We start from the raw sequence: 11,464 nt of genomic DNA on the forward strand, positions 1-11,464 counted from the left end.
CAAAAAAAAAACGAAGAACAAACACAGGAAAAAACAACAACGTGAGGACGTGGTACATGCAAAGTATTAACAGACGCTCGGAGAAGGAAAGAAATGCGGTTTTATGTTTCGAGCAAAGCTCTTCTTCAGAAACAGGAGACGGAGGAAAGACCAAGAGAAAAGGAAGACGGAGGGAAAAAACGCCAACGATTCACATGTGGTTACATTTTGAAAATGTCTATATATATACATAACATATATTGGCTTCAAATTTTGGCACAAAGTCAGCACTTTCGCGGGGAGGGTCTAAGTTGATGACAAGTGCTCAACTGGTGTTTATTTTATCGACCCCGAAACGATGAAAGGCAAAATCAACTCGGGCGGCATTTGAACTCTGAACGTAAAGTTCGAAGAAATACCGCTAAGCATTTTGTCCGGGAAATTTCGTAAACAAACACCCTAAATAGTTTCTGCCTCCACAAAACAGGATGGTTAAAATCCCTAAATGCTAATAAAATTGCTAATTGAACAATGAACACTTAGACAGAAATATATAAACATATAACCATTACTCAAATACTTTTGCGAACATAGAAGCACAAGAGAAGTAAGTTTCTATACTAAGCGCTGACTAATAACCCCAACCTTGCAAATGAAAACAAAAAATACCCTAAATAACAACAACAACAACAGCAACAAGTAATGAAATAAACAGCCAAAGCTTACCACCTACTTGCATTCTTTTGTGAAAAAAGTTGAGTCACCCAATTACTAACGGTTTAAATACTGGACTTTGTAGGCAAAAGGATTAAATCCAGTAATGCCAAAAGCAACAAAAATACTGTCACACCTTGCGCTTACTTAACAAAAGAGAAACACTTACAGGCTTGTTTGCAAGGTTCAATCAGCTCGTGATGAAAACTTTTCCACTCGCAAGAGGACGGGTAATGACCCAGAAATTCGAGTCCGTGTGTAATCACGTAAGGCTAGAAATGGGAGCGATGACCTCGCCTCGCAAATACTAATCAGACACAGAATGTGTGTCGTTAGACAGCTGGAAGAGATGTCTTCCTGGGGCTATAAACATCAGTAGCACTGTCCCGTACAGGACGCCACACTTGGTTGGCAATTATACGTTACGATTCCGTATTGCTACTGTTTGTATCTCGCTCAGAGATTTAATATCGGGTATATATATATATATAATATATATTTGCATGTATGTATGTATGTATCTATCTATATTTGTATGTACCTATCTTCCTCTGTATATATATATGTGTGTATGTATGTGTGAAGACAGAGGCAGAAAGAAAGCGAAAATGAGAGGGAGAGAGAAAACAGGGAGAGAGAAGACAGGGAGAGAGAAGACAGGGAGAGATATGAGTGGGAAAAGAGAAGTCAGAACGAATTAACTGAAGAAAAAAATACTGATTATTTAGATATGTATTAGATGAAAAAATTGAATAATAAAAAAAAATTAAGATATACAGAAAAAGTTCATTGAAAACAAACGGAAACAAAGAAAGCTAAATGAAAAATAAAAATAAATGAAAGGAAACAATTTAAACAAAAGACAGACGTCTTTTCACAATATTTTTAAAGAAGTCCTTTCTCAGATGTGGAATTAGCAATTATAGAAGAGACGAACTGGGAGAATCGTTTGAACGTTGAACAGAATGCGCTATGATAAAGACTGTTTTCTATATAAATATGTAACAAAGAAGGGTTTCTTTATGTGCTAGAAAATAATTTATTTGTTACATTAATAGGAAAAGTGTTCATGCAATATAATTAATGAAAATATTCAGATGAAACGTGGAGAAAGTCTTTGTTAGAAACTCAACATTTGGGCTAATTTTTACATATATAATACATCTTCAGGTGCCGTGGTGTGTCTTCTTCGATCCGTCGAGGTTGAATACGCAGCTACAAAAGCTTCAATTAGGAGGATGTACACCAACTCGACCTGAGACACTCTGAATATGGTGAGAGTGGAGAACGTCATGGTGGCAAATTTGACGGTGTTTATAAGCTGTGTTCGCGGAAAGTCTAGATGAACCACCGAACTATCACGTGAGCAACAGTTTATTGGATAACAATTAAGCTTGCGAACATGATGGAATTGTGATTTCTATGTGGCAAAATGCGAGATAGAATCCAATGCTTTTGATTGTAGGTAGCGGACGTATAATGTGCGAAATTCCGCGTTTTATCTTTGAGTAAGGCACTCCACTTCATGTTACTGTACTTCACTCAGCTGAAAAAGAGTACAAGCAGCAGATAGGGGAAGTTAACCCTGCAACGTTCAGGGAAAAGGCTTAAATATCACGGACACGGTGAAAGCTTGAAAGCTTGCACTTAATGGGCACTTAATCTCGAAACTGACAGACTTTAGCTTAATGTTTACCATGTCCCAATTTAGGCGTTGTTTGAATTAACGTTATCGTGTTGACTACATTACATATGTTAGCATTTACTTCATTCTAACCTATTTAGTCTGATCTACAATTTCTGCTAACTCATTGGCTTGTGAGCCAATCGGGCAATCTCCTCATGATTGTTTGATCTGCGAGAAATAGCCGCCAAACCACTCCAAAATACACAGAACTGTCTTAATTAAGGATATAGATATAGATAGATAGAAGGATATGTGCCCAAATACACAAATATATATGTATATGGATATATTAAACAGTCCTTTTTTAACGGAGCAATTTTTGTGTAGCTATACTCAAATTTAATGTGAGAGTGAATAACAATTGATAACCTAGTAACAATTGAACTTAAGTCTTCAACACTGTTTAATATCGACTATATCGTTTATTCCCTAACAAGATTTACTGTCGCTTTTACCCCTTTATAAGCATTTAAACAATATTTGTAATGATTTTCGAACCCTGCACAGTTTGAATCCCGACCTCGCTTTCTCGTCCGAATTCTGCTTTCTTCATAACGTGGTTCTAGATGAGATTGTAATGTCTGGGGCGTCTCTCATCATGGATACTCTCGATTCGGTCTGAACATAGGTCAGACAACAACAACACATGCGTTATACAACTATATTTCTATAGCAGGACGCTGGTTGTTTTTTTCACGTGTCTCTGCCTTCTTCGAGCCAGCTTTGCTTTTCGCTTTTCTGGGTCGATAAATATAGTACTGAATCAGGCAATGCGAGAGATGAGCTTCACCCAAACTTAAACTGCCTGAGACAATACATGCCAAATGTATGACGTTCTCCCTGTAATTCTATCAAAAGTTGAAGGTCCTAGGAAGTATACCATCTGTTTATTTTATTACATCTACATTATTTCTGTTTATCGATACCATACATTATTATATGTTCAAACACTGGTACTCCGTAAGTTACGACGCCGAGTATTCCAGTTGATCCGATCAACGGAACGGCTTGTTCGTAAAATTAATGTGCAAGCAGCTGAGCACTCCACAGACACGCGTTCTCAAGGAGATTCAGTGTCACACAGAATGTGACGAAGCCGGTCCTTTGAATTACAGGTACAACTTATTTTTGCCAGCTGAGTGGTTGGTGTACAAACCATATTTTATACACCCTGTCTAGGCTCAGCTCTCTTTAATTTGCTTTTACATTTTCAGTCAAAGACAACGAACAAAGGTTGCATCCATGACCTTTGTCAGCCTCTGTGAGAAAGATAAGAAGTTATATTAAGATCGGAGACCCAGGCTAAAGTTTTACAACAGAGTAAGCTCCACTATGTAGACCCAGGGTGCTTATGTTAAATTGGGGCTCGACGAACCCTTAGCCCCTTTACCATGGAATTATATCCTTTCTGGAATCCCCAGCCGCTTATGGCATTTTAAACCTAGTGTAACCCACTTGGGCATCTTAAACCTAGTGTAACCCACTTCTTTACTGATTTGAAATCAAGTAAGTTTTTTCAAAGGGAAGGAGAGAAAGTGAGGCTGAGAGAGAAGAACTGAATCAAGCATTGTTATTTTATTTATCGACCCTGTAAAGATTGCAAGGCAAAACTAACCTCGGCGCAAATCGAACTTCGTACGCTGAAAGAGGGAAAGAATATTGCAACACTATCCAATACCACAGTTAGAGCTTATTAAACCGAGTAGATTAGAACAATGTAAAAGGAAGGAACTTACTTAAGAACATAACGCACCACCGGTCCAGGAATTGAACCTACGACTTTATAATCATGAGATGAATATCCTAACCACAATGCCACGAGCTTTCACTTGTTCAGTTCTTATGCGTTAAATATAAATGAAATATTATAATTAAGAAATATATGCTATAATTAAAACGAAACAAATTACCGTGTTAGGCCAACGAGGACATCTTTATTGATAGCCACATCTTTGACGACATATCGATTATGATATATCGATTAACTTTCAAATCAGAATTAGTCTTTGCTAGTGATATGTAATATGCCATTGCAACCTGATTGTAAAATTGAAAATTGGTTTAGATGCTTTCCTTGTTGCTTTTTTGGTTGGTTTGTAAGTAAACATCGTTGATTAAAGTTTGTTTCACTTGAATACTTCATGTTAATATTATTATCATTACAAGAGGAAAGAACTGAAGAAACACAAATAGGGAATTATAGGTGGCGACACCAATCGAAGAGTTAATCCAGAGAGAAATGTCTCAAGTGGTAAATTTTTTTTCTAGGAGATTACTTTATAAATACATTTTTTTTTAACAGTTGAAGTTTTTTCGTTTATATACTTGAATATGTTTGTTTGTTTTGTTTGTCTTAGTGTTTCTTAAATTAATGTTTTTATCTTTCTATTGTATAAAAATATTTTCTATGTCTCTCTCTTTCACGTTTTCTAACTTAATATTATTCAATTTAATCTTGGATATGTTTTGCTTTTATTTGTTTGCTATACTGCTTTGTTTCTTTAGTTAGTGTTTCTATTTTTTTACCCTTAAAATTTGTAAGTAAATGAATTTATGAATATATAAAGAGTTTCTGTATTTTTGCTACTTTTCCTAAACAGCTTCAAATTTTTCCGCGAAATATTTTTTCTGAAATAGAATTAAATAATATTTGAAATTAAAAGTGATATATACACATATTAAAGAAAAAAAAAAGGAACTATGTTACTATATACAAAGTGGTATAAATTATATAATATTAACATTTTCTTTTTTATGATAATGGCTTCTGATTTAGACACAATTTTGAGAGTAGATAATGAGTCCAAATATCGACCCTGGTATTTTATTGGCACTTTATTTTATACAACAACTGAATCTCTTGCCTAGCACCATTAGTTTCAAGACCACCATCTCCGTGCTCTCACATGATAAGAACTTGTGGTTTTTCTGGAGGCATTGGAACTTGTAAGTTCATTCTGATTTATATCGATCATATGCTTCCCTTTATCAACTCTGCGCTGGATGTTAGCTCATATTGCAATATAAAGGTAACGAGTGCCAGTGGGTATATATCATTGTCGATATCTCCGAATGTCGCTATTGTATATCTCTACCCTAAATACTGGGGCACAAGTGTATGGGTGAAGGTGACTTTATCAACCTGTTTCTGGGATGAGTCTTTGGCCCTATAAACGACGCAGAGAGACGAACAGACCTATTTGGCGTACAATTTTCAACAGAAGTTTTCACCTTTTGACACTCGGTTCTCTCTGAGTCGTTGTTTGAAGGGCAATAGGACGCCTCTAATGATTTCTAAATGTAACACAGAAAGTAAGAGCCTTTCTCGCTGTAATACATAGTGTTAGAGCAAAAAGAGGCTATGCCGTGGAACAAGGCCTTCTCAAATGGCATTTTTCAGGGAAATTACTTGAGTCCGGAGCCTTCACCTGAATAGGTGACTAAGCAATGTCGCGCAAAGCAATTTTGCGACATTCTAATGAATCTTCCAATCCTTTGCTATTAATCATTATTTCTTACATAGATACATAGTTTGAAAATCTGGGTTGTAAGTAGTCGATTATATCGGCACCCGTGCTTGACTGGTACTTATTTTATCGACTCTCGGGAAACAAAAGGCAAAGTTGACCTTAGCGGGATATGAACTCAATAACCATTTTTAAAAATTTGCCATTAAAAGCTCGTATACACAACGCAGTAGACTTTAAAAACATGGTCACTATTAAACAAACTGAGTTGGACGCAGTTTTATGAAAGCGAGATAAGGGGTAGAAGAAACAATATACAAAGCAGAGATTGACAATTTGAATAATAAAACAAAATATAATTTAAATTAAGAGAAACATAGAAGACATTAAGAGTTACCTGGCTCCATATGAGTGAGAACTCACTCGATTGACTGGAGCAGAGCACCTGACAACTATACCCTTCTGCTATTCAGTATACTCAGTTCTGGCGTATCCGAAAGCACCCGTTGGTATTTTTAATGAGTTATGAGGGTTTTTAAAGTCCCAACGTATTCGAGTTCAGTTTCTTTCAAATTCCCATGATACCATAACATGCTAATGATCATTTTACTAATAGTCTATTTTTCACAAGTTTAATATTAACATATCCAACTAAATTCTCTTCCGCGAATAATTTTGATATGAACTTCGTTTCTCCCACTACAGTGTGTTCATTTCCTGTGTTATCTAGCTGGACTACTGTGGGCTACATGACATTATCCTGAGTTGATGCGGGTCTCTGTATACTTTTTGTCGTCTTTTGTTAAAATGATTCTCAGTTTTTTGGTTTTATTTTCTTTCACCTCTCAGTAGTGTTTGTTTTTTCGTCATCTTCAATCTACATTACATAGTAAAAAGATGGCGCTACTGGTTGCTACAATTGCGGAATAAAGAGCCTGATCTAATTTCCAAGAGTGAATACAGCTCATTTCTCTCACCATCTCAATAATGTCTGGAACCATGAAATTCAAAATGCATTTTGAATTTGTCACTATTGTTCTCTTCCACCTTTACATTTCCTTTGCTTTAAAAACTCTCTAGGGAAAAAGCACTCAAAAATGAATGTTTACTATCACAGATATAACAATTGAATCATTTGCCCTCCACCGTTAATCTCAAGCCCATCATCTCCGTTTTCTGGAGCCGTTAGAACTTCTAAGTTCATCCTGACTCCTCTCGATCAGATGCTTCCGTTGCTCAGATTGCAATACAAAGGCGACGTGTGCCAAGGGGTATATATCGTCGATATCTCCGAATGTCGCCATTGTATGTCTCTGGCCTAAATACTGGGACACAAGTGTATGGGGGAAGATGTGCTTGGCTTTTTCAACCTGTTTCTGGGACGAGTCCTTGGCCCAAAGAACAACAGAGCAAGACATTTGGCACACCATTTGGCATACCATTTTCAACAGAATTTTTCGATTTTTGATACTCATGCCTCTCTGAGTCGTTGCTTGAAGGGCAGTAGAACTCCTCTACTTATTTTTAAGCATTACATAGAAAGTAAGTGCTTTTCCCGCTGTTGTACACTGTTCGAGCAAAGAGAAGCTCTGTTCGAGCAAAGAGAAGCTATGTCGTGCAACATGGTCTTCTTGAATGGATTTTTTCAGGGAAATTCCTCATGTCCGGAGCTTCCACCTGATTTGTCACTGACAAAGCTAATATTTGAATTTCATAAGGCAGTGAGCTGGCAGAATCGGTAGCACGCCGGGAAGAATGCTTAGTGGCATTTCATCCATCCTTACGTTCTGAGTTCGAATTCCGCCGAGGCCGACTTTGCCTTTCATCCATTAGGGGGTCGAAAAAATAAGTACCAGTAGAATACTTGGGTCGATGTAATCGGCTTACTCCTCCCCAAAAATTGCTGTCCTTGTGCCAAAATCTGAAACCCATATTTTCATTTAAGACGGTAAACTGGCAGATTCGTTAGCGCGTCAGAGAAAATGCTTAGCAGCATTTGTTCTGGCTCTTTACGTTCTTAGTTTATATCCCGCCGCAGTCAGATTTGCCTTTCATCCTTTCGGGATCGATAAAGTAAAGTACCACTCAAGTACTGGGATCGATGTAATTGAGTGACCCTCCCCCCCTACTACTAAAAATTGCTGATTTTTCTGCCAAATAGAAAAACGATTAATAATTTTTACTAGGCGAATTACACACACACACACAAACACACACAAACACACACAAACACACACACACACACACACACACACACAAACACACACATACACACACACACACAAACACACACACACACACACACACACACACACACACACACACACACACACACACACACACACACAAACACACACATACACACACACACACAAACACACACACACACACACACACACACACACGTTAGTTTCATTGTTGTTTGTTGAATCTTTTAAAATATCCGTAGAGCGTTCATTTTCTTCTCTTTTTGCTATAAGCTCATTCTACTCCCACTGCTTATTTGTTTTGGGTATCTATCCATTCTCTGTTCCTTCGTTTTCCTTTTGCTTGTAAACAGTAATTTTCTGTTCGCTCATCTCCTTGCGGGGAAGGTACAGCTACTTCGTTTTAAGTGGGTATTTTTTCATAGAAAAAGCAAAACAAGAACAAAAGTACCTAAAGATTCGAATCTTTGAAAATATCTGCTACAAAATATAACAGATCCCACACTGCTGGGAACTTCTTTGCTTATTGAACTTTCAATTTACGTCTGTTAAAATCCAGTCTTCAGAATTCACAAGAATCAGAGTCTGTAAGAATACATCTAGTAAATCTTTTAACCCTTATAACAATTGTTTCTCATTTAGGCAGAAGACAAGAACTTTGAGGAGTTATTCGATCACAGCGACTCCAATACTTGACCGGTGCTTTAGTTTATCGCTGATATTGATTGTTTTAATATAAAACTACGGCTTTAGAATTTACTAGAGTTTTCTCTCTTCGGTATTTCCTACTGAGGAAGACGAAAAAGCCCGAAACGCGTCTGGGAGCCCACTAGGGGAAGATACTAAGCAAATAAGGTGTTTTAACAACTTTTATCGTAAGCGACAATATTTTCTCCACAGTACCTACAGTGAATTTGTCTTTAGCTGAAAGCAAAGTTAACTACAGTGGGAAAGATCTCGAACAAATACTTGAAATAATTTTGTCTAATGCTTAAACTATTTTGCCAATACATCGCCATTTATATTTGTTTCTAGTTTTGGTACAAGGCCTTGAATTTGAAGGGATCGGGTTAATCGATTAAGTACTTGACAGGTACTTTAATTTATCAACTCCGGAGGGATGAAAAGTTAAGTTAACCACAGCAGGATTTGAACTCAGAATGTAAAAAGCCGGAAGAAATACTGGAAGGCATTTCCAGACGCTCTAAAGATTGTGTCACTCCATTACTCTTAAAATACAATTGTTTCTAATTTAGACACAACGCCAGCAATTTTTGAATGGAGACAGTTAATAAATAACATTAGCCCATATAACTGACTGGTACTTTATTTTGTCGCGGGATAAAAAGTTCAAAAAGTAAATTTTGAACTCGGTGGGTTTTGAACTCAGTTAGTCGGAACGTCAGAATAGATAAGGAAAAGCTTTTTACTCGACGCTCTATCGAGTTCAATAATACGTTACTATATACTTATGTAAGAAATGTCTTTGACTTACCTTCATTAATAATAATTGAAATTATGATAAAGGACCTGCTCAAGTTACGTTGATTATTTTAACAGTCTGGTTCTTTCGTTTCCAAGATTCCCAGACAAAATAATGATAATTAAATGCTTCAATACCAATAGCGTAAGTAATACTTATAAAAAATGTAACGAATATTAACCCGGGTACCATGAAATTAGGTTTTTCGAAGCTTAAGATAAATGTTGCGGCTGTAAACGTAACAAGACCCAAAAGGCAGAATATATCAGCAAAAAAATTCTCTTTGGCTTTCTTCGTTCCGGGATTTTTCAGGAATTCTGTAAATGGTTTTGTTTTTCGCACAACATCGTATTCATAACCGCACACCTCACACGAATTTTTTAATGAAGACATTAGCCATTTCTCGAGACACGAAAGATGGACTATACTCATAGTGCCGCGACAAAAACATGGAGAGACGAGATCAGTTGTACTATTAGATTCGTGACAAATACGACACGATGGATTCTCGTTTCCATCCATTTTGCCCTCTTTTCTCTTTGTTTTTCCTCTCAGATAATTTTTTCTATTAAAATTCGTACCTAAGCGAAAAACAAACTGATAATATCGACTGTATTGTGTGATCCAGCGAAAAAAAACCATGAAATACTTGAAGAAATTTAGTGTCATCAACCAGCTTTCATCTTACATTCAACCAACCTGCCCGAGTCCAGATATAACATATGGATATTCAATATGATCAACAGATAAATCTATTAGTATAATAAATATCTATAAAAAGGAACTAATATCTTGGTATCGGCTCCTCGATCGTTTTCATTAACCCTTTAAATATATTGGTATTCCGCGTATTATACGCCCTATACCATTGCGTTTGTTTTGCTGTATAAAACACTGAAGTTATGACAACATACTTGGCGTTTGATTGTGACGTGTTTATCAACTTCTTGAATTAACTTTGTTAGAAAAACAGAGGAAAAAATAATTTTTATGAATTTCTTTTCTTGCCTCTAGATATACACGTTTATACACATACGTACACATACATGCACAAAAACACACTCACACAAACATATATACACGTACATCTATCTATCTATCTATCTATCTATCTATCTATCTATCTATCTATCTATCTATCTATCTATCTATCTCAGTGTATGTGTATGTATGTATGTATGTGAGTAAATATATATATATATATGTATAAATATATATATGCATGTATACATGCATATATGTTTAAATATGTATGTGCATACTTATTCATACATACAAGCACACATACGTTTACATTTATATGAACACAAACACATGCATACATGGAAAACTGAAGCAATTATTTAAAGGTAAGTTTAAGAAATAACGGAACACTTATTGACGATGTTTTGACTCAGTAATGAGCGTAGAATCAAGTTTATAGTGAAACTTGTGACGACAAGGATTTCAATTTTCGGCTAGCAGCTCATTTTGAAGCTGCTCGCCACTGCTAGCAACTAATTTCATAGCTCTTGGACAGGTGGAAAACAAATTAGAATCCAGTGAGATTTGCAGGATTTGAACAGAGAATGTGGCAGAAACCGACAGAAACTAGCTCTTCTATATTCTAATTCAGTGCTTCTGAAAGGTGGCGGTGCAACCTCTTAAGGAGCGGCAGAGAATTTTATATGGATCCTAGGTATAAAGGATGCTGGTGAGGGGTGTGGGACTAACACTTGGACACTGCGTTGATAGGTTTAAGTCGAACAAATAATCAACACCAGTACATATATTTAAGTCTGGTAATTATTCTATCAATAACCTTTGCCGAACTGCTACATTTCGGAAGCGTAAACAAACCAACACTGGCTGTCAAGCAGTGGAGGTGAGTGAACAAACACGAACATAAAAACATACATACAAACGTACACACACACACACACACACA

General features: G+C 36.5%; 2 protein-coding genes across 2 annotated transcripts in view; one reads left to right on the forward strand and one right to left on the reverse strand.

The window, feature by feature from the left end:
* LOC106868314 (probable serine/threonine-protein kinase DDB_G0267686) overlaps positions 1–11,464 on the forward strand; it is a 109,582-nt gene that overhangs the window by 34,616 nt on the left and 63,502 nt on the right. The gene's annotated exons all lie outside the window — the stretch shown is intronic.
* LOC106868312 (E3 ubiquitin-protein ligase MARCHF3) lies at positions 9,589–10,059 on the reverse strand. Its single transcript, XM_014913502.1, has one exon. It carries the CDS (start codon positions 10,057–10,059, stop codon positions 9,589–9,591), a length of 471 nt encoding a protein of 156 aa, XP_014768988.1.

The sequence above is a fragment of the Octopus bimaculoides genome, chromosome 5 (assembly GCF_001194135.2).
Source record: "Octopus bimaculoides isolate UCB-OBI-ISO-001 chromosome 5, ASM119413v2, whole genome shotgun sequence".
NCBI classification, from domain to species: domain Eukaryota; kingdom Metazoa; phylum Mollusca; class Cephalopoda; order Octopoda; family Octopodidae; genus Octopus; species Octopus bimaculoides.

Excerpts from the sequence above, each read along its gene's own strand:
- LOC106868312 (XM_014913502.1), bottom strand. The coding sequence starts at position 10,059 with ATGGATGGAAACGAGAATCCATCGTGTCGTATTTGTCACGAATCTAAT.